At 40.5% G+C, this 27,963-nt stretch overlaps 1 protein-coding gene across 1 annotated transcript; it reads right to left on the bottom strand.

The window, feature by feature from the left end:
• Positions 1-24,634: 24,634 nt before the first annotated feature.
• Positions 24,635-27,542, bottom strand: RPL22L1 (ribosomal protein L22 like 1). The gene is made up of 4 exons (XM_082839324.1): positions 27,514-27,542; positions 26,523-26,615; positions 26,243-26,364; positions 24,635-24,892 (listed from the first exon to the last, which is right to left on the bottom strand). The coding sequence occupies exons 1-4, from the start codon at positions 27,520-27,522 to the stop codon at positions 24,748-24,750; spliced, it is 369 nt and encodes a 122-aa protein (XP_082695450.1). The 5' UTR covers positions 27,523-27,542; the 3' UTR covers positions 24,635-24,747.
• Positions 27,543-27,963: the final 421 nt, after the last annotated feature.

Below are 27,963 nucleotides of genomic sequence, written 5' to 3'. Positions count from 1 at the left end.
TATGTAACTTCAAGTTTAAAAAATTTATTGTATAAATTGAGCTATATTTATATACACATATCTAGAATTTATTTCAAGGCTTGTGGGCACAGTATTCCTTAAAGTACAATAAACACTATTTTCCTCTTCATTGCATAATAGCCTGGGGCCTTGAGCAAACTAAAATAAACGACACTAATTTTTCAGTTGTATGTTGAAGCCTTAAATCCACCACATAAATATTCCAAAACCAACTCAGAGCAGTAAGCTGACGGCTGGATGGGAAGCACAGAGGGATTACTCTAAGGCTTTGAGGGAGCAGGGGAAACACGTTTCTTGACCTTCTGTTCTGAAAGGCTCCTTTTCATCTGGTTTCAATTCTCTTGTTTGTGCACCTTGCCATATTTATTATTGAATTCCTGATTTCTTCTCTTTGTTTCATGTTCCGTGTTCCAATGATTTATGAGAAATTGCTGATCTAGATGTTATCTTTGGCATCCAGTGAGTGCACAGAGCCCCTTAAGAATGCTGAGAGAAAAAACGTGTTTTGAGCTGCACGGTGCCCAGGCTGAATAGACGTCCATCAGTTCGTGAAAAATGCCAGCCGAAGATGCCTTAATAAGACACATTTTTTTTTCTTCAACACAGCAGTAGCAAGGATGTTTTCAAAATCACTGATGTTTTTTTGTCTTTGGTTGATGATTTTTGTTAGAAATAAGACGTGGTCCTAAAATAGTGATTTGAGAAGAAATCTGGTCAAAGACAGATTTTTTTTTTAAGTTTAGCTCAAGATGAAGTGGCATGTTTTCTGTATCAGTGTTCTGCCTTATTTGGTTTGACTAAGAAATGAAATATGCTAATGACATTTCAGTTCATTTCTAAACATCTTCATAAAGATGATCTAGTTTATACATGTGTAGGGAATGAGAGGGTTTTTTTTAATGGTGACCAGCTTTCTCTAGTTAAATTAAGTGAAAATTAATTTAAAAGTTTAATGTGCTTGGAGAAAATCATCTAATTAGATAAACTTTTTTAGGCTAATCAAAATAGTTGGGGAATTTCCCTACATTTCTTCCTCTCCACTAGACACATCACCAGAAACATTGCTCTCACTGAACTTTATCTTTCTAGGCAAGGCCTCTGTTTTACCAAAGCACTATATCAAACACCCTAAAGCAGACATGTATACAGATTCCTTAGTAGACTTAGTGCTTTGTGACCTTATCCATAGAATTTAATAATTTCTAAGTGACTACGGGGTGAGATGGGTCAATATATCGAGTCCTAATTATTTAAAATGACATTATTCATTCATTTCCATCTTATTTCTCAGACTAAAATCAGAAAAGCAACACAAAGAATGAAGACAACAGGTAAAGAGGTTAAGGAACACTATAATAAACAGTGTACTCTCAATAAAAGATATATAATTTAAAAAAAAGAGAAAAGTCCCCTTTTTTCATGATAATAAGGGAGAAAGTGGGTACTTTTTCCCTGTTTCTGCACACACAGATACCAGCTGTGATAGAGCACCTAGAGCAATGAATACATTTCTAGTTTGGTAGTTAAGCAAATTCAGCAAGGAAGTAAATACCTAATTATTTTAATAAATCAAATGTTCATTTCTGCAGTTCCAAATACTTAAATCCCAGGGTGCTTAAGAAATAATTTTAAGGGCTTCCCTGGTGGCGCAGTGGTTGAGAGTCCGCCTGCCGATGCAGGGGACACAGGTTCGTGCCCCGGTCCGGGAAGATCCCACATGCCGCGGAGCGGCTGGTCCCGTTAGCCATGGCCGCTGAGGCTGCGCGTCTGGAGCCTGTGCTCCGCAATGGGAGAGGCCACAAAAAAAAAAAAAAAGAAAGAAAGAAAAAGAAAGAAATAATTTTAAAAGCTGAAGATTTCTCCTGCAAATTTTAAGGATATTTATAGGACATAAACCTCAATATTGACCAGGAGCAAATCTTTGATTTCCAGGGTTGTTCTTTATAGAGCTCATCAACTGAGTTTCCCAAACTCAAATTTAACATTGTAGGAAACAAAATGTTAATTTCTGGGTGGTGGGATTAAGTATGATTTTCATTTTTTCTTTATGCTTTCCTATTTTGTATGGTTTTTATAGTGGTTATCACTTTCATAATTTGGGGGAAGGATACGGGAAAAAAAAAATCCTGGGTTACCAAATACACACTGTGCAGTTTACAAGTCATGGCACAATGGTGAAGAAAGGAGTTTTGTTGAGACAAGGTTTCATAAGGATGGCTACTGACCTACTCTACATTCTGGGATTCAAAAACATAGCCATAGATGTAATCTTGTATCCATCTAGGTTAGGTACCTGAGTGTCTTTTCTGAGAATTTTATTAAAAGTTCAATTAAGAAGAAACAAATAGGGAGAGGAGTGGACTGCAAGTTTAGGGCTGGTAGATGCAAACTATTACATTTAGAATGGATAAACAACAAGGCCCTACTGTATAGCACAGGGAACTATATTCAATATCCTGTGATAAACCATAATGGAAAAGAACATAAAAAAAAGAATGTGTATATGTGTACAACTGAGTCACTTGGCTGTACAGCAGAAATTAACACAACATTGTAAATCAACTATACTTCAATAAAAAGATAGTAATAAATAAAAATAAAGAACCAAATAAAATGACTTGTGATAAAGTTAATAACAGAGGCCAAAAAAGCTTTAAACAAAGCCCCAAAACAAAGGATTTCCCTGGTGGCACAGTGGTTAAGACTCTGCGCTCCCAATGCAGGGGGCCTGAGTTCGATCTAGATCCCACATGCATGCCTCAACTAAGAGTTCGCATGCCACAACTAAGGAGCCCGCCTGCCGCAACTAAGACCCGATGCAACCAAATAAATAAACAAATAAATATTAAAACAAAAACAATATCATATAAATAGTATACAAACAAAACAGTATCTCTCTAGGATACAGAAGAAACCATGAATCAGAAATGATTAGAGAAATTACTAGGGAAGCCATGGTCCCATCTAGAGTCTTGGATTCTCAAAGCCTTGTTCAATATCATTTGAGGGCTACAGCTCTGTGCCCCTTGCTGGACTGTATCACATGCTAGTCTCAGTCCTCACTCAAACGTTTTGTTTCTTTATATTGTGCTTGAATTCTTGGTCTTTCTGTCTCCAATTGTTCAAGTCTCAGACTTCAAGAAACAATGTCTTCTTTAATTATATTGCTAGTCACCAGCTACTTCAGTCTCTAATTGCTGTATCACAGATCTTTGCAGATATGACTCTGTTCAAATGCCATAAATGTCCACTGTTGTTCCTGGTACAAAACACCTTCTTCTCTCTCGGACAATGAGTGCACAGGGGGTTTAGACTCCTGGACCTGCCAGGCAGTGCAGTAGTTTTCTTTACAATGAAGATATAGGCTGTCACTCATCCTCACAGGCTGACTCTGTTTTCACCCAACAGCAGTAGGCACTTAGGCCCCTGCCCCGTTTTACACAATTGAAGTCATTCCTAGCGCTTTGAGATTTTTTTTACTACAGATTTTAAATGGGAAATAGAAAAGAGGTCTTACATTACACATTCTCAGAAAACTGCAGCAAACATCCAAATCAGTGCTGTCTCTCCTCCCTCACTCCCCAGCTTTGCTGCCAGCTGGGGTTTTCCTTATCACCCTTCATCCTTCAAAGAGCCCCCAACCCCTCTGGCTCCCTTTCCTTCCTCCAATCTCTCACCTCCAACCTGCATACTTACATACCCAGTTGTCAGCAAATTAAGACCTTCTTTATAAGGTGGAGGGGGTTTATGAACAACAATTTTATTTTCTCTTGTTACGTTCACACTAAGTACTCACAACAAGCCTTCATGATAGGTTTCAGCATCTCTAATTTACACTGAGGGAGTCCAGGGTATAAACCCAGGTTTTCTCTCTCCAGAGCATCATTCTAAACTACTATACAATGTCTATTTCCTTGTATAATCAAAAGATGTCTCTATAACCCTCACATAAGTCAGTGTGAAATACCCAAACATCAAAATCCAGGCAGCTACAGATGCAGTAATGGATTTTATGGTGCAAGACAAGAAATAACCACAGAATTATGTTTTTGTTTGTCTCTTTGTATAATGAAGGAAAACATCTCAAGGTCAAGTCCAACTCTGAGGTTGTCTCCCTTAAGAAAACAATGCTTGGACAGCCTATACACCCTACCTATCAAAGTCACATAAATAAAAGAAATCATTTTGCTGCACCAAGCTGGTATGCGGAGTAACATTAAGCCAAACATTCTTAACTTCCAGTATTTATAAAGATGCATGTAGTAGTAAATAAATTGCGTGGTGGTGCAATAGAAATAGATATATGGTTTGTGAAGATTCTACACTTTAAAATCTGGAATTGAGAACTGTAGAAAAAGAGACTAAGAAAATCTGCACCTTTATTATCAGTCCTTATCGAGTAAAGGAACTGTGACTTGCCTGAGGTGTGAGCAACCATGCGAGATAAAAGGACAACGATGAATGAACCTGGGTAAAGACAGGATTAGACCCAGTAAATTGAGTAGAAGTTTTACTAGTAAAAATGAGTCCTGATGCAAACTCCAATGCCTTCCCCTGCACCACACTCCCAACTTGCTCTACACCCTTGAATATAACCAAGAAGAGCTTCCTTTTTCTTGCCTTTGAACAGAGGAAGCAAAGTTGACAAAGCAAAAACTAGGTATGATGTGATGAGGGGAAAAGATGGCTTATGTACTTTGGAGAAGAAAGACGCTGCACAGGAATTGGCTATGGAAGCTGCCAGGGAGCTATCCACAGGAGTGAGACTACCCACATGCTCTGACTCACCGTTGATGGGGAAAGAGCCACCATCCCATATGCAGCTGGGTTGAAAGACGTGTATCCGTCAGAAGAGGCCAAATTTTGCTGTAGAAACAAACTTCAAAAATCTCTGTGGGGCTTCCCTGGTGGCGCAGTGGTGAAGAGTCCGCCTGCCGATGCAGGGGACACGGGCTCGCGCCCCGGTCCGGGAAGATCCCACATGCCGCCGAGCGGCTGGGCCCGTGAGCCATGGCCGCTGAGCCTGCGCGTCCAGAGCCTGTGCTCCGCAACGGGAGAGGCCACAACAGTGAGAGGCCCACGTACAGCAAAAAAAAAAAAAAAAAAAAAAAATCTCTGTGGCTTAAAACAGCGTTTATTTCTCACTCACACTTCCGTATCCATCACAGATTGGCAAGGATGCTCACTGAGCCATCAGGGACCAAGGCTGATGGAGATGCCATCTCAACATGTGCTTCCACAATCACCCAGAAGTGGCATCTGTGACTTTCCTCTCATATTTCATTGGCTCAGGCAAGTCATATGGCCACAGTTAACCTCAAAGGGAGTTGGGAAGGTGCAATCTCATCATGTGTCCAGAAAGAGAGGTGGAACTTTTGGGAACAGGCCTGATGAGTACCACTAGGAACCTCAATGCTATTTTAATAAGGCAGAGGTGGCAGGCTGTCCTTCCTCAATTTCTCTGCCTCCAAGGAAGGGGAGAAAGGCTGTCCACGTGCCCCCATGTTGGATCAGCCATGTTGGATTAGCCTCACCATTCTTTAATGAAGAGGGATTATAATTAGCATCAGCAACTCTCTGTACTTCTAACTCTATATTAACTAAAACCCATATATCAACGTTGGGTTTAGTAAACTGCATATCATTCCTTCTAAGGGTGGATTTATTCATTTCTAGGTAATGCTTTTAGTTATCTTTAGGTAAAAATCTTGAGTGAAGAGTCATATCAAAAAGTGATAAGACAGGGACCATCCTATTTAGATACCCGACAATTGCATTTAAGATTCTTAATATTCACTTTCATATACTGCTGGTGAAAATATCACTTGACACAATCGTTTTGGAAAGAAATGTGGCAATATGTATCGAGAGCCTTAAATTACCTCTCATTCTTTTACCTAGCAATTCAACTGTTGTAAATCTATCCTAAACAATCCCAAATGTTTAAAAACAAAACATTATGTTCATTGCCATAATGTTGATAGTAGTAAATTAATTTAAAATAACCCAAAAATGTCCAATAATAGAGAAGTAATTTAAGAAAATTATGGTAAATCTACATGAGGTACCCAATAAAAATTGTTTGTGAAGAAAGTGATTACATTGTAACATTAACTAAAAGATAAGGGTACAAAATTATTCATATAGTGTGATCACAAATATGTTGAATGTACCTATACATATATATTTTTGTACATATTTTGACATTCATTGTGAGCAGACCACTTCGTACAATGGTCCTAAACAAGACCTGTTTCCCTTTGGATATGATTCATGTTATAAATGCACAACTGAAGGACTAGCATTATTTCTTAATTAGTGACACAGACCAACACCAACGTGCTGACGATGTGAGGGTATGTAATAGATGTTAAGCTGATTTTAGAAAGTTGGAAGATAGAGGCAAACACATATATAAAAAAGAGAACACTAGGTTACTTATTTGGCAAAAGCCGATTTTCAAAGTTATCAGAAGAAACTGATTCAGTATAAAAAGGCCTAGCCGGAAAAGACCTAGTAGATACATTATAAACACTGAGACTGTTCTGGAGCATAATTCTGGGATGTGTGTATATATTAATAGATGCCTACAGAAAAGTAATCCTCCTATATATTATGCCCTTAATACACCGATGCATACAAGATTGAGGCTAGTTGGGTTTTTTTGTTGTTGTTGTTGTTGTTTGCCGTACGCGGGCCTCTCACGGTTGTGGCCTCTCCCGTTGCGGAGCACAGGCTCCGGACGCGCAGGCTCAGCGGCCATGGCTCACGGGCCCAGCCGCTCCACCGCCTGTGGGATCCTCCTGGACCGGAGCACGAACCCCCGTCCCCTGCATCGGCAGGCAGACTCTCAACCACTGCGCCACCAGGGAAGCCCGAGGCTAGTTGTTTTTTAATAATTATAAAGTTTCTTAAATGGTTACAATGGAAAAATCTTGAAGGGAATTGAGATTATTTAAGCTGGAAATAGAAGCTGAGAAGGAAATCAATATTCAATGAGGTAAAGGTATATTTGTGAAAATGTTAATGAGCAGTTCTTTTAACGGTCCTTAACATCGACTCTATCAAATATCTGATGAAAGCAGACAGATTTAAGACAAATTAGAAAGCATTTCCTAAGTAGCAAAGTAACAACATTCTGGAATATGATGCCAAGGAAATTCGGCAGTGTCCCTTCATAAGGTTTCTTTTGTTTGAAGGAACGGGAAGATGGCCACCTCTCTTTCAGAATCTGAGGTAATTTTGTTTGGGCTGGGGATGACTAAATGATTTCTCAGTTGTTTTTTCAGTTTGAACTGGAGATGCCCTGCTCTCTACATTACTTTTCTGACTTTTTTGAAGCAGAGAAAACCAAGACACTCTTTTCAAAAGCAATTAGGTTTATTCTCAGTCATATTACTTATGATGAACTAATTTTGGATTAAAAAAAATTTTCTTACAGTACCTTCAGAAATAATTTTTAAAAATTTATTTATTTATTTATTTTTGGTTGTGTTGGGTCTTTGTTGCTGAGCACGGGCTTTCTGTAGTTGCGGCAAGTGGGGGCTACTCTTTGTTGCGGTGCACGGGCTTCTCATTGCAGTGGCTTCTCTTGTTGCGGAGCACGGGCTCTAGGCCCACGGGCTTCAGTAGTTGTGGCATGCAGGCTCAGTAGTTGTGGCTCACGGCCTCTAGAGCGCAGGCTCAGTAGTTGTGGTGCACGAGCTTAGTTGCTCCGCGGTATGTGGGATTCTCCTGGACCAGGGCTCGAACCCATGTCCCCTGCATTGGCAGGCGGATTCTTAACCACTGCGCCACCAGGGAAGCCCGCAGAAATAATTTTTTGCATACTTATTTTTCTTGCTTACTAAAATAAAGTAAAACTTATCACAGTTTCATGACCTCTTTTCTAAAAGCCTTGGAGACAACGGTATTTTAAAATTCAGTACTTTTCTGATTTTGAAACAATAATATGGTACAAATATCATATATTATGTAGCACTCCCAGTGAAGCTGAGGCAGTATCCATAATCAAACATATTAATATTTCTGCAGTTATTCATACAAATATTTGCACTAAGTGAGGTAAAGAGTATGAATAGCCTCGCATCAATCTAGGTTACATTTTCCAACCAAGTAAGTTACAAAAACCTTTGGTTTTCAGAATGGGTTACAAGATAAGATACAGAGTGTCCAGATGAATTTGAATTTCAGATAAACAACAAATAATTTTTTAGCATATGTCCCAAATATTGCATGGAACACACTTGTGCTAGAGAAGTTATTCGGTATTTATCTAGAATTCAAATTCAACTGAGTTTCCTGGTTTTTTATTTGCAAACTCTGGCTTTTTGAATTTCAGAATTGCAAACAAGTGATTGTGACTTGTATCGAGAAATATCCTAACTGAAATACTATTATAGGTACTACTGTTCCGGGGGTAGGGTTTGGTTTGGGCCCTTTTGAAGGGATTCACAAGAAACAAAGTTTTATTAAACATGCTTTATATGAACAGAGTATGTAAAATATAAGACCCATGCAAAGGCACCCATGTTAACAACTCAAGATATTTCAAAAATTATAAATAAAATGGTTACTCTAAAACCCATTTTAATATGTAGTTCTTCCCTGTTTCACATTAAAGTTCATTACCTATCAAGCATTCCTTTTATAAAAATTCATAAATTCTCCTGTAACAAAGATATAGCTCCATCTAATGGAAAAAAACATCCAATTACACCCCTTCATGGAGCTAGGAATATTTCCATGAGCGTTAGTAAAACTATAAAGTATGTGTAGGCCACAGACACACACACACACACACGTGCTTTTCTGTGCCGCTTTGTTTTTTGAAACCAGATAGGACCCAAACGTACTTAGTCATAGTTTTTGCAAGATCTGCTCTTTCCCTTAGATTTGGACTAAATAAATGAAATTGGGATCTCTGGGATTCACCTATTCCTTCCTCTCAAACCAAACCCTCAATGCCTCCTGCCCAGGTAACTACTAGTGTCTCTTAGCTAATTTTTTTTGAGGGAGGCTATTTTCCCAGCCTTCATTCTCTCCCAACTAATAACACATTCTGCATGTTATTTTCAGACTAAATTTCCTAAAACATGGCCTTCATCATTTCATTGCTCGGCCTTAAAACACACATCTCCATTTCATTTTGTTCCTTACTCTCACCCCAACCTAACTATCCAAACTTTTCCCATCCTGCTTCCCATTTCCATCCATTCACGCCATGTCGGTAGCTCCATTTCCTTCTGCTCATTCATACTTTAGCGCCTGGCAGTAATGGAACAAAAAAAGTTCGTGGAATCAGACTGTTCAGACTCAAGCTCAGCTACTTAATCACTCTGAGCCTCAATTACTTCATCTATAAAAATATAATATATATGTAATATAAACAGTATAGCCCTGGACTTACCTTTTTGCTTAAGTCAATTTGGTTGGGGTTTTATGTCCTTTGCAACTTCATGAGTCTTACCTCTTGAAAAAGAGAAAAACAGTCAGGAGCTGGCCTGGCACTCACAGGCCGACAAAGGTATTCTGTAAAACATAAAAAAATTCCTAAAATATTAGCATCAGACAAAGTCACGCTGTGACCATGAGAGAGCAAGACAAAAATAAGGCAATTTAGTAATCATGTCTGAGCAAAGGCAAAAACAACAACACTTTCCAAACCTCAAAAAGGATCAAACATTCCCATTTTCTGGCTAATATAAGGAACTGTTGTTACTTTATTATTACAGTTTTAGCCCCAATTAATTCTTCCTACCTCCTAGGTAAGATTCAGAAAGAAACCCAATCACAGAATTATTCCTACTCCTGATAGCACCCAAACTTGAGCCAGTTGCTTATTTTAAACCCTCCCTGCATCACCTAACACAAGTTGCAATCCTATAACTAGGCCTGCCACATAAGGTTTATGTGCATTTGTTTTGAACCAGACAACAGCAAGATCTACCCAATAGCAAGGGTAAGGTCAGAGAGAAAAGGCATCAAAGTCCATTCCTTCAAAATTTTGTGTTTATCTCATTAGTCTTCTTGTTAAATAAGGATAATTCAAAGTTTCCTTACTGATTTTATTTTATTTTTCCAAAATTTATATTTATTTATCATACCATTTAGAAGAGAAAACCTTTCACTCTGGAAGTACTTCAGTTGACGTTTCTCAGTACTAATTTTATAAACAAACAAGCCATGTCCTCCTTGTTTAAGGTACTTGAATAAGAACTGTTAGAAAATGGTCCATTTATTTTGAAAATATCTCCCTCTTGAGGGCATTACTATTTATGCACCAATATACTTTTAAACTGCAGCCCTCTGATACATACCGGTGGGTGGAAACAGAAATAAATTAATACAGACATCTTGGAGGACAACTTGGCAACATCTATTAACATTTCAAAACCCATGAGTACTAAACCCTATAGGCAAGGACAGTCACACAAGCACTATGTGGAGTCACCAAAACTGTAAGCCACCTAAATGTCCAGCACTAGGTTACAAGTGTAATGCATACAGTGAAATACATGTAACTATTAAAAGTTAGAAAATCTATATATACTGACATAGAATTATCTCCAAGACATGCTTGTACACACATACTTGTACACATATAAAAATACCTCCAGATGAATGCTGGTAATAGCTATGGCCTCTGAGAGAAGAAATGGGTCAGGAGGAGGAAGACATAATTTTCTTTGTATACCCTTTCCTTATAAACCGATTTTTTAAACCATCTATATGTATTTTCTGTAAATCAAAAATCTAATAAATTCAATGCTTTGTAAAATTTTTAATTTAATTTAATTTAATTAATTTATTTATTTTTGGCCATGCCACGTGGCATGTGGGAGCTTTAGTTCCCCGACCAGGGATTGAACCCTTGCCCCCTGCAGTGGAAGTGGGGAGTCCTAACCTCTGGACTGCCAGGGAATTCCCTAAAGTTTTTTAAAAAGAACTTACATATAAAGAAATGTACAAATCTTAAGTGTGAAGGACAACAAATTTCCATAAAGTTAACATTAGCAAATAACAAAAACACATATCAAGAAAAAGAGCGCTGCTAATGTATATTTAAAAGAAAATCCCAGCCATTTAAAAATTTTACCTGTAAATATTTCAGTACGTATCTCTTGAGAAAAGATTTCAGCCTAAAGTGGAACGGGAGGATGTGAAATGGAGACTCTCAGGCATGTACCCTCAGGAAAATAAAACTTAAGAACGGAAAGACTGATTTCCCAAAACTTATCTCCTGACCAATGAACATCCACCAAGAATCCTCCCCATTTTCTATGAACTTACTGCCTGAACTCTGGCTGAACTCCCCACTCTTTGCACTTTTTGCCCATGAATACCACCTGCCCCAAAACCTCAACAGACTCACCTGTAGCTTGGTGTGTCCCAGCTTGCAATTCTCCTGCTATTTCCAAATGAACTCAATTTCTAACAACTCGAGCCTGCCTCAGTTTACCTCTTTATTTAGACGGATATTCAACATATACCATAATACCATTAATAATAAAACATTTAAAAGCATAACTATAAACCATTATCACACCCAATTAACAGTAATTAGAATTTTAAATATCTAATGCTTAAATTTTTTAATACCCAGTTCATGTTCAGTGTTTTTTGCTTATCTCAAAAATGTCTGTTTACATTTGATTTGTTTGAATCATGATCCAGAAAGGTCCACATATTATATTTGGTTGATTTTTCTCTTAAATCTTTTTATTCTGTAAAAGTCCCATCCCTTTTGGTTAATGCTACTTCTTTGTTGTTGAAGAAACTGGTCATTTATCTTAGAATTTCTCACATTCTGCATATGGCTGGTTGAATCCTCCTGGTGTTGTTTAACACATCTTCATCCACTGTATTTTTTGTAAGCCAGCAGACAGACCTAGAGACTCGATGTGCTTTCTGGAGTTGGTAAATAAAAGTGCTCTATGATGCAGTATGTTTGGGAAATGCTGTGTATATATATATATATATTTTTTTTTTTTTTTTTTTTTCTTGCGGTATGCGGGCCTCTCACTGTTGTGGCCTCTCCCGTTGCGGAGCACAGGCTCCGGACGCGCAGGCTCAGCGGCCATGGCTCACGGGCCCAGCCGCTCCGTGGCATGTGGGATCTTCCCGGACTGGGGCATGAACCCACGTCCCCTGCATTGGCAGGCGGACTCTCAACCACTGTGCCGCCAGGGAAGCCCTGTATATTTTTATAAATCAACACATGGAGATTTACAAATAAAGACCTGAAAAGTCCCAAAGTGAGGAAATGTTTAATTTTGCTTAACCGTGCATTTCCCATGTGTTTTGTTGTTGTTATTGTTGTCATACTACCTATTACACTCACATGGAGCTAGAGTCCTGTTTTACACACTCTATATACACTGGAGGAAAAGATCTGAATGGTCTTCTCAGCATTCCATAATTTTGTATGGTGCAAGACACACGGCAGATGTTCATAAAGGTTTGCTGATAGATTGATCCTGCAGACATTTACTGTGTTTTCTATTTATAGGGCACTATACATGAAAACACTATTCTTGTTCTCAAGAAATAAGATTGAGTTAATGAATCAGCAGGTGTCCAGGAAGCAAAGGCACTATGCTCATTTAAAGGATAAGGCCGTAAAAAAAAATCTGCTGTGTAGATTGCAGTCATGGAGAAGAAGGCCTGGTGGGGTTCACTGGGGGTAAGCTCCAGTGCTGAGGTCAGCTTTGCAGCTGAGCAAAAAGAATTGGCAGCAAGTCAGAGCTGAAAAAGACCCCAGAAATCATTCAGTCTAGTCTCTTCATTTACAGAGGACACGAAGCCCAGGAACAGGAAAGGACTCTCAATAACAGCTTAGAACAAAATGAGGGACACATCTTAGAACTAAAACCCAGCTGTTCCTGCTGCTAAATTTTTTTTTTTTTTTTGCGGTACGTGGGCCTCTCACTGTTGTGGCCTCTCCCGTTGCGGAGCACAGGCTCCGGGCCCATGGCTCACGGGCCCAGCCGCTCCGCGGCATGTGGGATCTTCCCGGACCGGGACACGAACCCCTGTCCCCTGCATCGGCAGGCGGACTCTCAACCACTGCACCACCAGGGAAGCCCTAAATAATGTTTGCTTTTTTTTTTTTTGCCTGCTGCTAAATTTAATAATACCCTGAAAAAGTCCCTTTCAAAATTATTTTTGTTGTAGGTAAACTGTTTCGTTTTGTCTTCTCTCTGGAAGCTTTTAGGATTTTTTCTTTATACTTTGGAGTTCTAAAATTTCTCCAAGGTGTGTCTAAGTCTGAGCTTTTCCCTTCATTCTGCCTGGCTTACAGTCAGACTTTTTAATATGAAGATCCAAGTTTCCTTAGGCTCAGGGAAACTTCATCATTTCCTTGCATTTCTATATCTAGACCAGTTGTTTCCATTTGTTCATCCAGTCATTTTATCTTTGACGTTTTATTCATTTTGGGTCACCTTTAGTTGATCCTTCCACATTTATGAATGAAAGGTCCTGTCTATGATCTGGCTTGGGATTCATCTGTAATTATATAGATTTCTTTACATAGAAAGGCACAGGGAGAAAAACTTGACCTTGAGGTATTCACAGTCTAGTGAGGGAGGATAATGAGTAAACCAAAAATTCTGTCAGAGGGTCAAAATGCCTATAGTGCAGCTTAAGCAGAAAGAAAAGGTGGTGGTATCAGTTTGTGTGCCAGGAGATTCCAAGTGTGCCCCTCATACAACTTCAGTAGCTGCCTCTGGCTCTTCCTGGGTCGGGCTGGAAATGGAGGGGCTGGCAGAGAAAAGGTAAGGGTAGAAAGGTCAGACTTAAGAGCAACGGTTGGTGGCATGGTTCTCTGGACAAGAAGAAAGTTCAAGCCTTATTCTTTATCTCAAAGGATACTGTAAACAAAGAACGATGTCCACCATTCCAGTTCTACAGGGGTTAAGCCATTAGCCACTGCAGTCGCCCTTAGGGGAATTCAGGATGGAGAAAAACAGGAAATATTCTGTGCTTTGGTATACTAGCCCTCGATAGTTAAGATGCACATCTAAGGAATAATTTCAGTGAACCCAGCTTCTTGCACCTTCCCATACATAGAAAAGCACTAAAATCATTAATCTGAGATGTCTGTTCTTTGTGAATAGCAATAACCTTTTGACATTTGACTACATGTTTTTTTACAGCAAAAATCCTCATATATATCCTGGTTCCTCCTTTACCTCTTCAGAGCAATTCCTCAAAGCTGTCTGAGAGGCTGTTTCCTGGGCTATAGTCCTCAGTAAGGTCCATGAATGAAACTTAACTCATAACTTTTATGTTGTATGTTTCCATTTCAGTAGACAATACATATCTGAACTTCTCAAAGATTTATCACTGAGAATCTTTATCTACAACATTTGTGGCATGGGCAATGCTTTTTCTTAGAACTTTCACTTACCACTTGTAGCCTCTGAGTACTTGGTGGTTCATTCTACACAGATTCTTTTTGTTTGGGGTCCCTTCTCTCTCCCAAGTAGTCCTCTTAAGCAGACAAAAATTTAACCCAGGCCTGGTCCTTCTTCATGGACCACATTTGGTCCAGAGAAACATTTGTTCATCCTTGCATCTGTGGACATGCATTTCTCATTGCTCTGCTGTAGGTAAACTGCTCCGGCCACTACCGTGGGCCTTAATTTCTCAAGGATGAGTCAAACACCCGGGAGTCTTCAACTTCTCATAGGGCCTGGACGTAGGTAGTGAACTAAGGCTTGTAAAACTGGAATCTGAGCACCTCCTTTGCAAGCTCTACAGAGACTATAAGCACCTTACTCTGGAAGTGGGAAAACTTGACACATTTAACTTTGTTCTCAGTTTTTGGGATCTCAGCTGAAAGGAAAGAGAAAAAGTCTCACTGTAAAAGCTTGTAGAAGAAAAGTGTAGGAGTGATGAAATATGGACTCTTCCATGCTGCTTCTAGAAAGCAGTGGGCCAGCTCCCATGATTGACTTTATTGCAACAAAGGTATGTGCCAGACAACCGCTTTAAGCCAGTTTGTGGGTCTCAAGCAGTAAACAAAACAAAACAAAATATTGGTTTTCCTGAGCAGCGGAATGGAACCAGTTGAATGTGTATCACTATGAGAAAGAACTGCCCGGCAGAGAGAGAAGTTTAGAAACATTTTTACACTAAATCTTTTACACAGAATGACCATTGAAGTCAGACAGACCTGGAGTTTATTAGCTGTGTGACCACGGGTAGACAGTTTGTCACTCTAAGCCCTTGGTTTTCTGACTTGTAAAAGGGAAATAATAGCTAACTTGAAGGATGGCTGTAGAGATCCAATGAAATGTATATAAAAGACTGTGAAACAGACGGCCCTCTATGGGTTATCGCCACCATCACCATCCTTCCTCAGCCTAGAACCCCTTCCTCCTTCTCCCTGCCCCATTAATTCCCATTCTTCCTTAAAGATAGCTCAGAGGGCTTCCCATGGTGGCTTCCATGGCGCAGTGGTTGAGAGTCCGCCTGCCGATGCAGGGGACACGGGTTCATGCCCCGGTCCGGGAGGATCCCACATGCCGTGGAACGGCTGGGCCCGTGAGCCATGGCCGTTGAGCCTGCGCGTCCGGAGCCTGTGCTCCGCAGCGGGAGAGGCCACAGCAGTGAAAAAGATAGCTCAGAGTCAGTCACCTTTTCCAGGAGGCTTTCATGGACTCCCTTTCCCCCTCATTATGGTATAGGTGCTTCCAAAGCATCTTGTGATATCCATATTTTGGCACTAACCACACTTCACTGAAACTGTAAAGTCGCTTCCCCCATTAGAACTGTGGGCTCCTTGAATACAGAGAACACTGTACTTCTGCGAGTACAGCTCTCAGGACAGGGCCTGGAAGAACAGTAATCAATGACCTGACATTTATGACATATGTGGACACCATCCAACCTCAGAGAGAGGGCAAGAGCAGCCTATGTCACTGGTTCCCTCCCTTGGGAGAAAACATCCAATCAATCAAAATTGAGATGGCAGATCCCTGATTCCCAGTCTGGTTCTTTGAATCTTATAACTCTAAGGCAGGAAAAAGCTTTAGAGAGTGCCTCCTCATGGTGGGAGGGGGGAATATCTCGAGGAGCTTGTGTGCCTTAAAAAATGTATTCGACATTATAAGATTATATTTGGAAAAGTCAAAGAGGGACTTTACTTCCTTGTGTTTTGGAATGGAAAACCCAAAAACCCTCGGTTGGTGGGGATATTTACACATCAGTCAAATCATGGGGAAGGCAATCAGAACTGGGGCAGGGAAACATGAGGTATCTGTATCTATCAAAGGGAGGCAGGCATTACTGAAGTCTGACAAACGCTGATCTATTTTCAACCATTTATTTGCGTACATATGAGGAAACTGAGGCCCAGGGGGATAAAGAGGCGTGTCCAAGGAGACACAGCTTGTAGGCGGCAGAGGCAGGATTTGTGACCCCCAGATTAGTGTTCCCCCACTACATCTCAGCCTCACCATGGCCTTGTGTGATGAAGAAGTGGCACGGCCCTAGGGCAGGAGGACCACTGGGTTGAGGACTGAGAGGTGGAAGGCATGTGATCCTGGGAAAGCCAGTGGTCATATGCTCACATACAAAATGGGGAAGGTAATGTTCTATCACACAGGTCTGCTGAAGGGTCAAAGGAGAAGAGAAATTCCTTTATAAACTGCAAAACAATATTTAAAAGTGGCCTTTCTGGCATTTAAATCATCCACCTTGTAAAAGAACGGCACACTAAAGCTATAAATATAGACTCTCCATCACTTCAGCATAACCACAAACAAGGATTTCCAGACAAGTAGGAAAATTAATGCTAATCAAAACTTCCTGAGCACTTTTTTTTTTTTAATTATTTATTTTTGGCTGCGTTGTGTCTTCGCCGCTGTGTGCGGGCTCTCTCCAGTTGCGGCGAGCGGGGGCCACTCCTCGTCGCGATGCGTGGGCTTCTCACTGCGGTGGCCTCTCCCGTTGTGGAGCACGGGCTCCAGGTGCGTGGGCTTCAGTAGTTGTGGCTCGCGGGCTCTAGAGCTCAGGCTCAGTAGTTGTGGTGCATGGGCCCAGTTGCTCCGCGGCATGTGGGATCCTCCCAGACCAGGGCTCGAACCCGTGTCCCCTGCACTGGCAGGCGGGTTCTCAACCACTGCGCCACCAGGGAAGCCCAAAACTTCCTGAGCACTTTTTAATCAGGGGTAATGGTATAAATGGGTAGCCACATAGGGAAAAAAAAGGTAAAATTACATCTACTTCTCAAATTGTAAACCAGGATAAATTCTAAATAGAACAGAGACCTAAATTTTAAAAATAAAACCATACAAGCACTAGAAGAAAACATGAATGAATTCTTGTATAACCTGGAAAAAGGGAAAACTTTCCCAACCTTGACTCAAAAATTCTGAAACAATGAGGAAAAGATTAGGATTCAATTGCAGAAAAATAACACTTCAACAAGATAAAACAAAAAATACCATAAATATAAGGAAAAGATTCAAATTAAAAAGAAAATGTGCAACTTATATCATAGGCAAGAGTTTAATAGCCTTAATATAGAGTGAGCTTCTAAAATTAAAGAATAAGGAACTTCCCTGGTGGTCCAGTGGTAAAGAATCCACTTTCCAACACAGGGGATGTGGGTTTGATCCCTGGTCGGGGAACTAAGATCCCACATGCTGCACAGCAACTAAGCTCGCACACCACAACTACTGAGCTCATGCGCCTCACCTAGAGCCTGCGTGCCACAAACTACAGAGCCCACACACTCTGGAGCCCGCGCCACAACTAGAGAAAAGCCCGTGCACCACAACGAAGAGCCCGCGTGCAGCACCTAAGACCTGACGCAGCCAAAAATAAACAACTTTAAAAAAAGAAAGAATAAAAAGACCAAGAATCCCATATACATCCTAGAGATATAAACAAGCAGCCCACAGAAAAAGAAATGCAAATGGTCTTTAACTTATTACACTCAACCTCACTCATAAGAGAAATGCAAATTAAACTATCCTGAAAACAATGTCTTACCCATCAGACAAAAATACCCAAACTGGAAGACAAAATCTGTTAGTGAGTCCATGGACATTTCCATATGTTGCTGGTGGGAAGGCCAGCAGGAGGGTAAAATGGTAAAACCCTCATGGAGGAAAATTTGGCAATATATAGTGAAATTATACATTCATTTATCTTTTGACCTAAGAATCTCACTTCTGGAAATCCACTCCAAAGATTTGATGGCAACAATATGAAAAGGCATGTGCATGAGGCTAATTGCAGCACTATTTATAGTAGCAAAAGCTTGGAACAACTCAAATGCCCATCCGTGGAGAACTGGTTGGATAAAGTTCAGTGCATCCACGTGGGAGCGATGACTCCACAATACTATTAAGTGAAATAAAAGTAATGTGTAGAAAAGTGAGTACAGTAAGCTATCATTTAACTAATGGTGCATATCTTTTTAAAAATGGATGGAGGATTCCCTGGTGGTGCAGTGGTTAAGAATCCATCTGCCAGTGCAGGGGACTCGGGTTCAAGCCCTGGTCGGAGAAGATCCCACATGCTGCGGAGCAACTAAGCCTGTGCGCCAAAACTACTGAGCCTGCGCTCTAGAGCCCACAAGCCACAACTACTTAGCCTGTGCGCACAACTACTGAAGGCTGCATGCCTAAAGCCCATGCTTCTCAACAAGAGAAGCCACCTCAATGAGAAGCCCACGCACCGCAACGAAGAGTAGTCCCCACTTGGCGCAACTAGAGAAAGCCCAGGCGCAGCAACGAAGACCCAACGCAGCCAAAAAAAAAGAAAAAAAAAAAGGACAGATAAACCAAAATATCCTTTTTAAATAGCTACCTGTTAAGGGAAGGGATGTAACTGAATGGAGGGGACTAATACAGGAGCTAGACACATACTTTGTTTTGGACTTTGGAAACTTGTAAATATTTTACAGAATTATAAAACATAAAAAGATTTTAAGCAAACTTTAAAAATCAAAACAAAAATGAAATAAATGAACCCGTGTATCAAGTCTGTGCCACAGCCATGGAGAGATGAATCATCTCCAGTGACTTTAAAACATAGGACTTTGTTCATTCCTAGTGGATATACCGTAAGGACAAAAAGAACTGTGAAACAATCTGAAACTGTAAAGTATTATAGGTAGTAATGCTGGTATTGCCTTTTTGAGACTATTATGTGTGGATTGTAAGGTAAAGCAAACGAGTACTGGTGTTGGTGTCACTGAAATTTTCAGCATGGAAAAAGGAAATATGTCTATGCAATAGATGAGGTAAAAACCCTGTCATCCTGAATTTGAATTGGAAGCATCAGTATAAACTCATTAAGTATACTATACTGTCTTGAAAAACAAAAATATATTTCCTTTCTCTGTCCACTGAATATGTCTAGAAACAATGATCAAACGAGTAGCAATGAGCACCTCTGACACCTGGAACATGATCCAGAGCTCTTTAGAGAAATGGATGATTCCAGATCTGGGGAAGGAAATTTGGAAGAGCCTGGAACATGTTATCATGTCAGAAACCATGGAAGAAATAAAACACTACTGAGGTCATGTCAAAAAAAAACTCAGGAGCCAATTTGAAGAGGCTCTCATTGGTCAAAATGGAACCATTTGAGTCAATAAAAGTAATTACAATGGATTAGAACATACCAAATATTCAATACTTTTACACCATAGGTTCAGTATGACACTAAAATAAAACAAAACAAACAAAAAAACCAAAGAAACAAAACCCTCATTGATCACCTTTAGAAGCAATCTGCTTGGAGATTAACTTGAAAAGTAATACATAAAAGAAAAGAAGCACTTATCCTATCTTTCTTATAGTTGTAGCTTGGGTTTGATGAGGGGCACTTCTTCTAGGGTATTTCAGCCCATAAATTTTAAAAGAATGATAGAGTATCACCATTTGGACACCTCTAGGGAAATAATGAACCTAGGCAGTGGTTTCAGTGGTACTAACGTGACAAGAGGAAATCAAACATCATACACTTCTTAACAGATGTGCACAATGACACCTATAAGTATTCTAGCCCCCCCAGATCAAACTTCAGTCTAATATTTGGTCAAGCTTCTAGAACAAACTAGCAATTCACAGGAAACACAGTGGACAGAGGAATATGTTAAATGACACTACTGAGGCTGGGAGGTGAGGAATCATGAAAATGCAGATTGTGGGAAATTCTACAGGGCAAATGACCCAGTTTGGACAACAAATAAATTGGGAAAGGAAGAGGGAGAGAGGGAGAGAGGCAGAGAGAGAGACAGAAACAGAGAGAAAAACTCTAGATTAAAGGAGGTTTAAGAGCCATTATTTAATTACAACCCTGAACTGCACAGTTAAAAAGTTATTTGGGGAAATTTAAACACTGATTTGACAATGAATAATATAAGAAAATATTGTTAATTTGTTATAGGTGTGATAATGGTATGGTAGTTAGCTTTAAAGAGTCCTTATCTTTTAGATACTGAAGTTTAGAGAAACAAACAGAAGTTTATGGGTGAAATGATATGTTGGGAATTTGCTTTAAAATAATCTGGGCGTGTGGGGAGTAGATAGGAGCACAGAGTAAATAAGTTTTCTCTTTCTCCATAATAAATAAAAAGTTAAAAATAAATAAAAACAATAATGTTAAAAACAAGCCAATTTCCAGTTGATGCAGACCCTGTAAGGCAATCCGAGACTCTCTCGGCCCTTCAAAATAAAGTCAACTTCCAAACTGTGAAGTCATCTGCCCAGAATGCCTAGTCTGAGATTCTCTGAATTTCTGAAATTTACCAGACTAACAAAATACTTCACTATAATCATTCATTTAAAATGTCAGATCATGACACTTCTCTGCTAAAGTCTCTCAGTAGCTCCTCATAGAACTCAGAAAAATAGCTGAAGCCCTTTCAGTGGTCTACAAAGCTCCCCCTACTTGCCATCCCCTGTAGTAGCCAGCCTGAAGGTGACCCCAATGATCTCCACCTCCTGGTATTTAAACTCTTACGTAATCCCCTCCCACTCTGTTCCAAGGTAGCCCTGTGTGATCAATAGAATAAAGCAGAAGTGATGTCATGTTATTTCTGAGATTAGGTTATAGACACTGCAGTTGCCACCTTGGTTGCTTTCTCTCTCCCGTGAATCACTCATTCTGGGTAAAAACCAGTTGCCATGTCATGAACAGATCCATGTAGAGCCCACCTGGCAAGGAACTCAATTTTCCTACCAACAACCTCGGGAGGGAGCTTAGAAGCTGATCCTTGAGCTCCAGTTAAGCCTAAAAGGAAAGTTTTTCTTAAAGGGCCAGGCAGTAAATAGTTTGGTCCTTGCAGATCATATTGTCCCTACCGCAAACTACTCAACTCTACCTTTGTAAGCAAACAAAAAATAATGGGTATGGCTGTGTTCCAATAAAACTTTATTTACAAAAAGAGGCAGTAGTTTGTTAACTTTTGCATGACCGCAGCCAGAGGCCCACAGCTTGACAGCAATATCGTGAAACCCTGAACGAGGACCACCCTGGTAAGCTGCTCCTTAGATTCCCGATCCTCAGAAACTGTAAATTGACTGTTTTAATCTACTACGCTTGGCATAACGGAAATAACACACCCTCCCCTATCACCGCCCACCCCGCCACACACATACCCCTTCATCTTTCTAGCTTTACCTCATCCTTCTACTCTCCACCATACACTAAGCTCAGCAGCCCCTTTGCTGTTCCTTGAATGTAGCAGAGGCACTCCTGCCTCAGGGCCTTTGTTCTGTTATTGTGCCTGGATGCTTCTCCCCCAGGTATCTAGTTGGATCCACTAGCTCCTTCAGGTCTTTCCTCAATTGAGCCCTTCTCAGTAAAGCCTTTCCTGACCCTATAGACAAATTCAACATGCCTCCCTCCCTACATCCCTTATCTCTGATTTTCCTTCGTAACATTTACCACCATGTATCATACATTTTGCTTTGTCTTCCTCCACTGGAGTATAAGCTTCACGAAGACAAATGTTTCTATTTTGTACTGCAGTATCCCCAATGCTCGCAAGCAGTTGCTCTCAATAAATTTGTTAAATGAATGCGCTTGTCTCAACTAACCTGCCAACTCCTTAAAGGCATGCATATCTTACCCGGCATAGTGTACCCAGGTCCATAGCACACAACATCAAATGCTAAATTAACTGTTTCTGAAAGATTACTCTAGGGGAGAAATTAAGGAGGCAGCTGGTGTTTGCAACACTTGATCCTCACTCTGCGCTCTCCATAGGTGGCTTCACTCATGCCCACTGTTTAGTACTACCCATGTGCACAAGACCAGCAGGTATCTTCACCTAGATCCTTCCTCTGAGCTCTAAACCTACACTATATTCAACTTCACGCTTGACACCTTCTGGACCTCAAATTCAGCATGGCCTAAACCTACTCTTGCCTTCTTCCAATGTTACCAAACTTGGCAAAGGCCACCATCTAAGCCCACTGTATGTCATCTTCGACATTTCTCCCTTTCCACCAATGTCCATCACGAAGTCCCACAAATTTTATCCTCTGAAAAATCTCTAAAATCTATCTACTTCTCCCATCTCCAACACCTCTTACCTACCATCATGGATACAGCCATAAGCCTCCTGTCTCCCTGCATCCAATGACTGCCACTGAAAACCATTTTTCGTAACGCAGACACTGATCTTTTTCAAAACGCTCATCTCATTACACTCCACTTAAAATTCAGTAGCTTACCATTTCTCTCGATTAAAGGCAAGCATCAACTTCTGTCCTGCATGTGCTGGTTTCTGCTTACCTTTCCAGATTCTTCTCATAACCAATCATTCCATTCCAGATGCACTGGATGCCAACCAGATCCTCAATGTCCCAAGAATTTTACCTATGCTGTTCCCTCTGGCTAGAACACCCTTTTCTGTTTACCCAGAGATTACCTGGCCTGTTCTAGGTCAGCTCAAACACCCTCAGTTACTTTCCTTGACTGCATCAAATTCCTTTTTAAAACCCCTCTTCTTTGTTGTACTTTACATGATTATTTGGACAGTTTCCCTCACCATACCTGGAAACAGGCTGTTTTTTCTCCATTGCATCCACAATGCTCAAGAGCAAGCACTTGGTAGGATGTCGGTAACTACTGGTGAAAAACATGAACAATTCAAATGGGCAGTTAGGGAGTTGCTGTGTAACATTGGTGAGTACATAAAACAAGGTCTTAAGAGAATTAAAACCTTTAACACTCCCAAAACCAATTATATTCATCTGTATTAGGTCGGTATACTCAAGATCTGGCAACATGATTCTACTATCAGGACTCACAGCCCATGCCTGAGGTCCTAATACTACCTTGGGACCAATGGACAAGTAAACTTATATGGCTCCCATAATTCTCACATACAATTTGGATTTTGACAAACCATGCTGCTTAGAGCTCTCAAAGGTTGCTTTCCTTGGGATAAAGGGTCTATCTACTAAAAAGTTTTAAGCAACAGAAGACCACCATTTTTAGCATGATCGGGGTGGGGGGTTGAGAGGAGAGAGAAGATTCCAACTGTCTGAGTGAATTATTATTCAGACAAGGAACAGAGAAACAGTGTACTGGGCAAGATAATGAGTTCAGATTTGAAGGTTTTGAGTTTCTAGTGCCCACAAGGCATCTGGACAGAGACCTCTAATAGGCAAGCTGGTTTAGAGCAGTACTATGTTCAACTCATAGAGCCTTTAGGCTAATTAGGAAAGTTGCTCCTTTGAAGCAAAGGGCAGGAGTGATTCAATATTGAGCACCTATGTGCCAGAACTGTTTTAGGCACTCAGGATTTCATTTATAAACTGTACGACGATATTTGAGACTGTCAAGAGAATTTAAATACTTTATTATATAAAGTTATACCCAAAATTGTGCTTCATTTTTTCACTATATACTTTAACTCAAGGACATTTGTAAAATTAGTACACTTCAGAAATCCTGGAAGAAATTCCACTAGCTATAGGCTATTTAAATACTGCTTACAGAAAGTATTAAAAAAAACAACAACAGATGAGTGCCAGAGAACTTATTTACAAAACAGAAGTAGAGTAACAGATGTAGAAAACAAACTTATGGTTACCAGGGGATAAGGGCAGTGGGGGTGGGGATAAACTGGGAGATTGGGACTGACATGTACACACTACTATACATAAAACAAATAACTAATAAGAACCTGCTGTATAGCACAGGGAACTCTACTCAATACTCTGTAATGGTCTATTAGGGAAAAGAATCTTAACAAAGAAAAGGAGTGCATGTGTATAATTGATTCACTTTGCTGTACACCCGAAACCAACAAAACATTGTAAATCAACTATACTCCAATAAATTTTTTTAAAAAAAAGTATTAAAGGGGGGCTTCCCTGGTGGCGCAGTGGTTGAGAGTCCGCCTGCCGATGCAGGGGACACGGGTTTGTGCCCCGGTCCGGGAGGATCCCACGTGCCACGGAGCGGTTGGGCCCGTGGGCCATGGCCACTGGGCCTGCGCATCCGGAGCCTGCGGGAGGGGCCACAACAGTGAGAGGCCCACGCCGAAGAAAAACAAAAGAAAGTATTAAAGGAAAGCCAGCACCATATAAACAGCATACACTTAAATCAAAGAGATGAATGCTTAACATACACAGTAATGTTTTTTATTCACTGATAAACTGAAGGTCCATTTCCAGATGTTTCTCTTGTATACTTCATTTGTTTTGTTAGCAAGCAAAGCCCTGAAAGGGATGGCTTCATCTAGTCCTCAGACTCGGATCCATCTTCATCTTGACTAATCTGGAAGTAACGAAGTTCATAAGTCTCCTTGTCGGATGCAACCACACGAAGCCAATCACGAAGATTGTTCTTCTTAAGGTATTTCTTGGTGAGGTATTTCAAATACCTTCAAAATAAAGACATGAATTTCATAAAATACCTACTGTGTAAAGGCTTATTATATAAAATATGCACTGTCATATTCGTCTTCTGTGTTCCCAGTTCCCTCCAAATCTTTCCTTTCATTTGTATTAAGCAATAGCAAGGTTGCTATGGATATAAATATGGCAGCATCTCAACCCCAATTAAAATCAGTTTATGCCCTATCAAAACCCTTATTTCTCCCCTCCCCAAATAAACTTTATGCTTAAGAGCGTAATAGTAGTTTCCTCTTCAGTCTTACTGCCACATTAGATTTTTTAAACAATATACGATCTTATTCTTCAAATGTTATGTACTAAAATGTCAACATTCTCTTCCCCACTATGAACCTCCCTAACCTTAATCCCACCTTGGATAAACAAGAGGCAACCCATCAACAGCGCTGAATCCAATTCACAAGTTTAAGATTATCCAGTCTTGCAACTAGCATATGGCTCAGTCCTTATAAAAGAGCTTACAGCAGGCCTAATTTCTCCATTCCAGCCATTCTCACCATTTACATTTGACAGCAATCCTGAACTCAGCAAGCATTCGTCTCAAGCCTCCCTGCCCTTTGTTAATGTTGCTCCCTGTTAGAAATACTTCATTCCACCGGCAACGCTAAGCTTATTCTCAGGTTCTCTGCAAATTCTTGCTTTACCAATCTCTACCTTCAATGTAACAGTTACAGTACTGCATTTATAACAATTATCTGCATGTCTATAAGATCCTTGAAGACAGATACTTCATCTCCAAATACCTAGTGATTAATTCATGACCACAGCTAACATGCACTGCTACCACCTTAATCCAAGCCACCACTTCCTACCACAACAGGCTCCTAAGTCTTCAGTTTCCACCATCCATCTTCCTCAGCCACAACAATCAATTCCTTAATTTGCATGGCTCACTACTGCATTTCATTTAGATGAAGCTTCCCCTGACCACTTTATACATCAACCTTCTTTATGCACTTACACAGCACTTATCAACTACTTAATATTGCATTTCATTATCTCTCTTCTCCACTATAATTTAAGTTCCTTGGTAGTGGGTACTTAGTCTGCTTGGTTCACTGCTAGGCTACTCAGTCCTGCAACAGTGCTGCCATGTATTATTTACTATTTGCCAAGTAACTTGAATAAACGAAAACTGGCTGCAACATCAACGTTAAAGACTTTACCTTTGATTGGCTGCTTCTACTAGACAACCAAAACTAAGAAAGTTGGGACACTACTCCCAAGTTACACAACAGATATGTTTCTTCAAACGTATTCTAATATTAAAGCACCCAACATTGTTAAAAAAAAAAATACCATGGAAAACAAATACCAACCTTTTAGAGAACTGTTTCTCAGAAGCAACTGTGATTTTACTCTTGAAGCGTTCAATGTGAACGACATTCCCGAGATTTCCAGTTTTTCCATTCACTTTAACCTTCTCCCGTAGAAACTGTTCCTATTTTAAAACAGAAAAAATGCCACACTAGGGAAGAAAACCCTAGATATTCACTAGGGAAGGTACCCTAGGAACAGAGCTTAGGTTAAAATCAAATATTACATACTCAATTCATTTTTAAGATGATAAAAAAACAAGCTGAGTAGAGTGATACTTACAAAATTTCCAGAATCAAAAATTCCATCTTCTACTGGATGAGTAAGGTCCAAATTAAACTTCCAGGTTGACTTCTTAGGCTTCTTGTCTTTCTTCTACAGAAAGTTAATATAATTATGGCTCTCTACAAGAATTTATTCACTTTATATACAAAATCAAAGATCTGTATCAGTGCAGTACTGTACAATGAGGCTATATACATGAAATGGTAAAAGAGAAGACTAGGAACTGGCCTTGCCTGGTTAATTTATACCTTTGTTGGGGCATCAGTTAACTTCAGAAAGGCAAGTAATTTATCTGGGGGGAGAGATAAGCCCAGAGGGCTTTGGACATCATCTACTTTCGTATTTAAGCCAGCAATTTTACCCTAACATCAAATGTTCTTTGGACCGCCTTTAACGTATTACTGGTTCCCTTATTAATATATAAAGTCTCTGAAGCATGTTCCTTTTCTATTTGCTTAAGAGTCGTGGTTTTCACCTTTAAAAAAAAAACTCGTTATGAGATAATGAAGAAACTTCTTCCCCAACTTAGTTTTAAAGTTCACTGAAACTTCTGCAACCGCGGCTATCCCGGGAGTTGAGTGTCTCGGGTCTCCCTCCGCCCTGGCAAGGCCATTCGACCGGGCCTGCCCAATTACCCACATTTGCTTCCTAGTGCAAATAAACAGGTTATCATCGGCGTTACCAGGCACGAGGAAGAAAAGCAATGGCCCAAATTCTGTCCCACTAGCCTCGTTCACCGTCGTGCCTCCTCCTTCCCTGCGCTCCCATGACCGCCCATCCTAACCCAATTCTGGGCCCAGCTCGAACTCCTCCAGACCACATGGCAGTTGCCAGGAGTCAGAAACTTATAATCTTAACATCCTGGTTGTGTTCCTGACCCAAGTCTCCATTTTTAACCTCGACCTAGAGTTTGACGCTCCCAGCTCGCCAGCTGCAAAAATCATCTACATCGGAGTAATATTCTCCCAGCGAGACCATCGTCACTCACCACGGCCATCTTGCACGCCGGCAGCGCGATCAGAGAAAAAGCGAGGGCCTGCGGCACATATTTATACCAAAGCGTGCTGCGTCACGCGCCGAGAACGTAAGATCGCCGCCTCCCGGAAGAGAACTTGGGAGGAGCGCGGAGGCTAGTAACCCAGGAAACCGGGGGCGTAGCCTGGAGGGCAGTAGGCAGTCACTTTTCCTGAGCGCCCACCAGCGGCGGTAGCTGAAACCATTCACGATTTTACGCTGGTGACGACAAACGGTGGTTGACCACAGAGGTCTCTGCGGTTGCTTGCTGGGAGGCCGCTCCAGATGCACACACCCGAGGGATACAGGAAACATTTTTCACTAATCGCCTGGATCTTTTTTCCAATCAGGGCAAGGCAATATCTCAGGTTCCTTTGGGATCTCCTGTCTTATGTTGCAATTATAATCTTCCAGCCAAAAAAAT

Source organism: Leucopleurus acutus (assembly GCF_964270905.1).
Source record: "Leucopleurus acutus genome assembly, chromosome: 5".
In the NCBI taxonomy this organism is placed as follows: Eukaryota; Metazoa; Chordata; class Mammalia; order Artiodactyla; family Delphinidae; genus Leucopleurus; species Leucopleurus acutus.
This window is presented reverse-complemented; position numbering and strand designations above follow the sequence as displayed.

What these genes read in the sequence shown, in the direction of transcription:
- RPL22L1 (XM_082839324.1), bottom strand. An exon ending in TTTTTGATTCTGGAAATTTT is followed by an intron (nt 26,365 to 26,522) that starts GTAAGTATCACT and finishes GTTTTAAAATAG; the next exon opens with GAACAGTTTCTACGGGAGAA. An exon ending in GAGAAACAGTTCTCTAAAAG is followed by an intron (nt 24,893 to 26,242) that starts GTTGGTATTTGT and finishes TTTATTTTGAAG; the next exon opens with GTATTTGAAATACCTCACCA.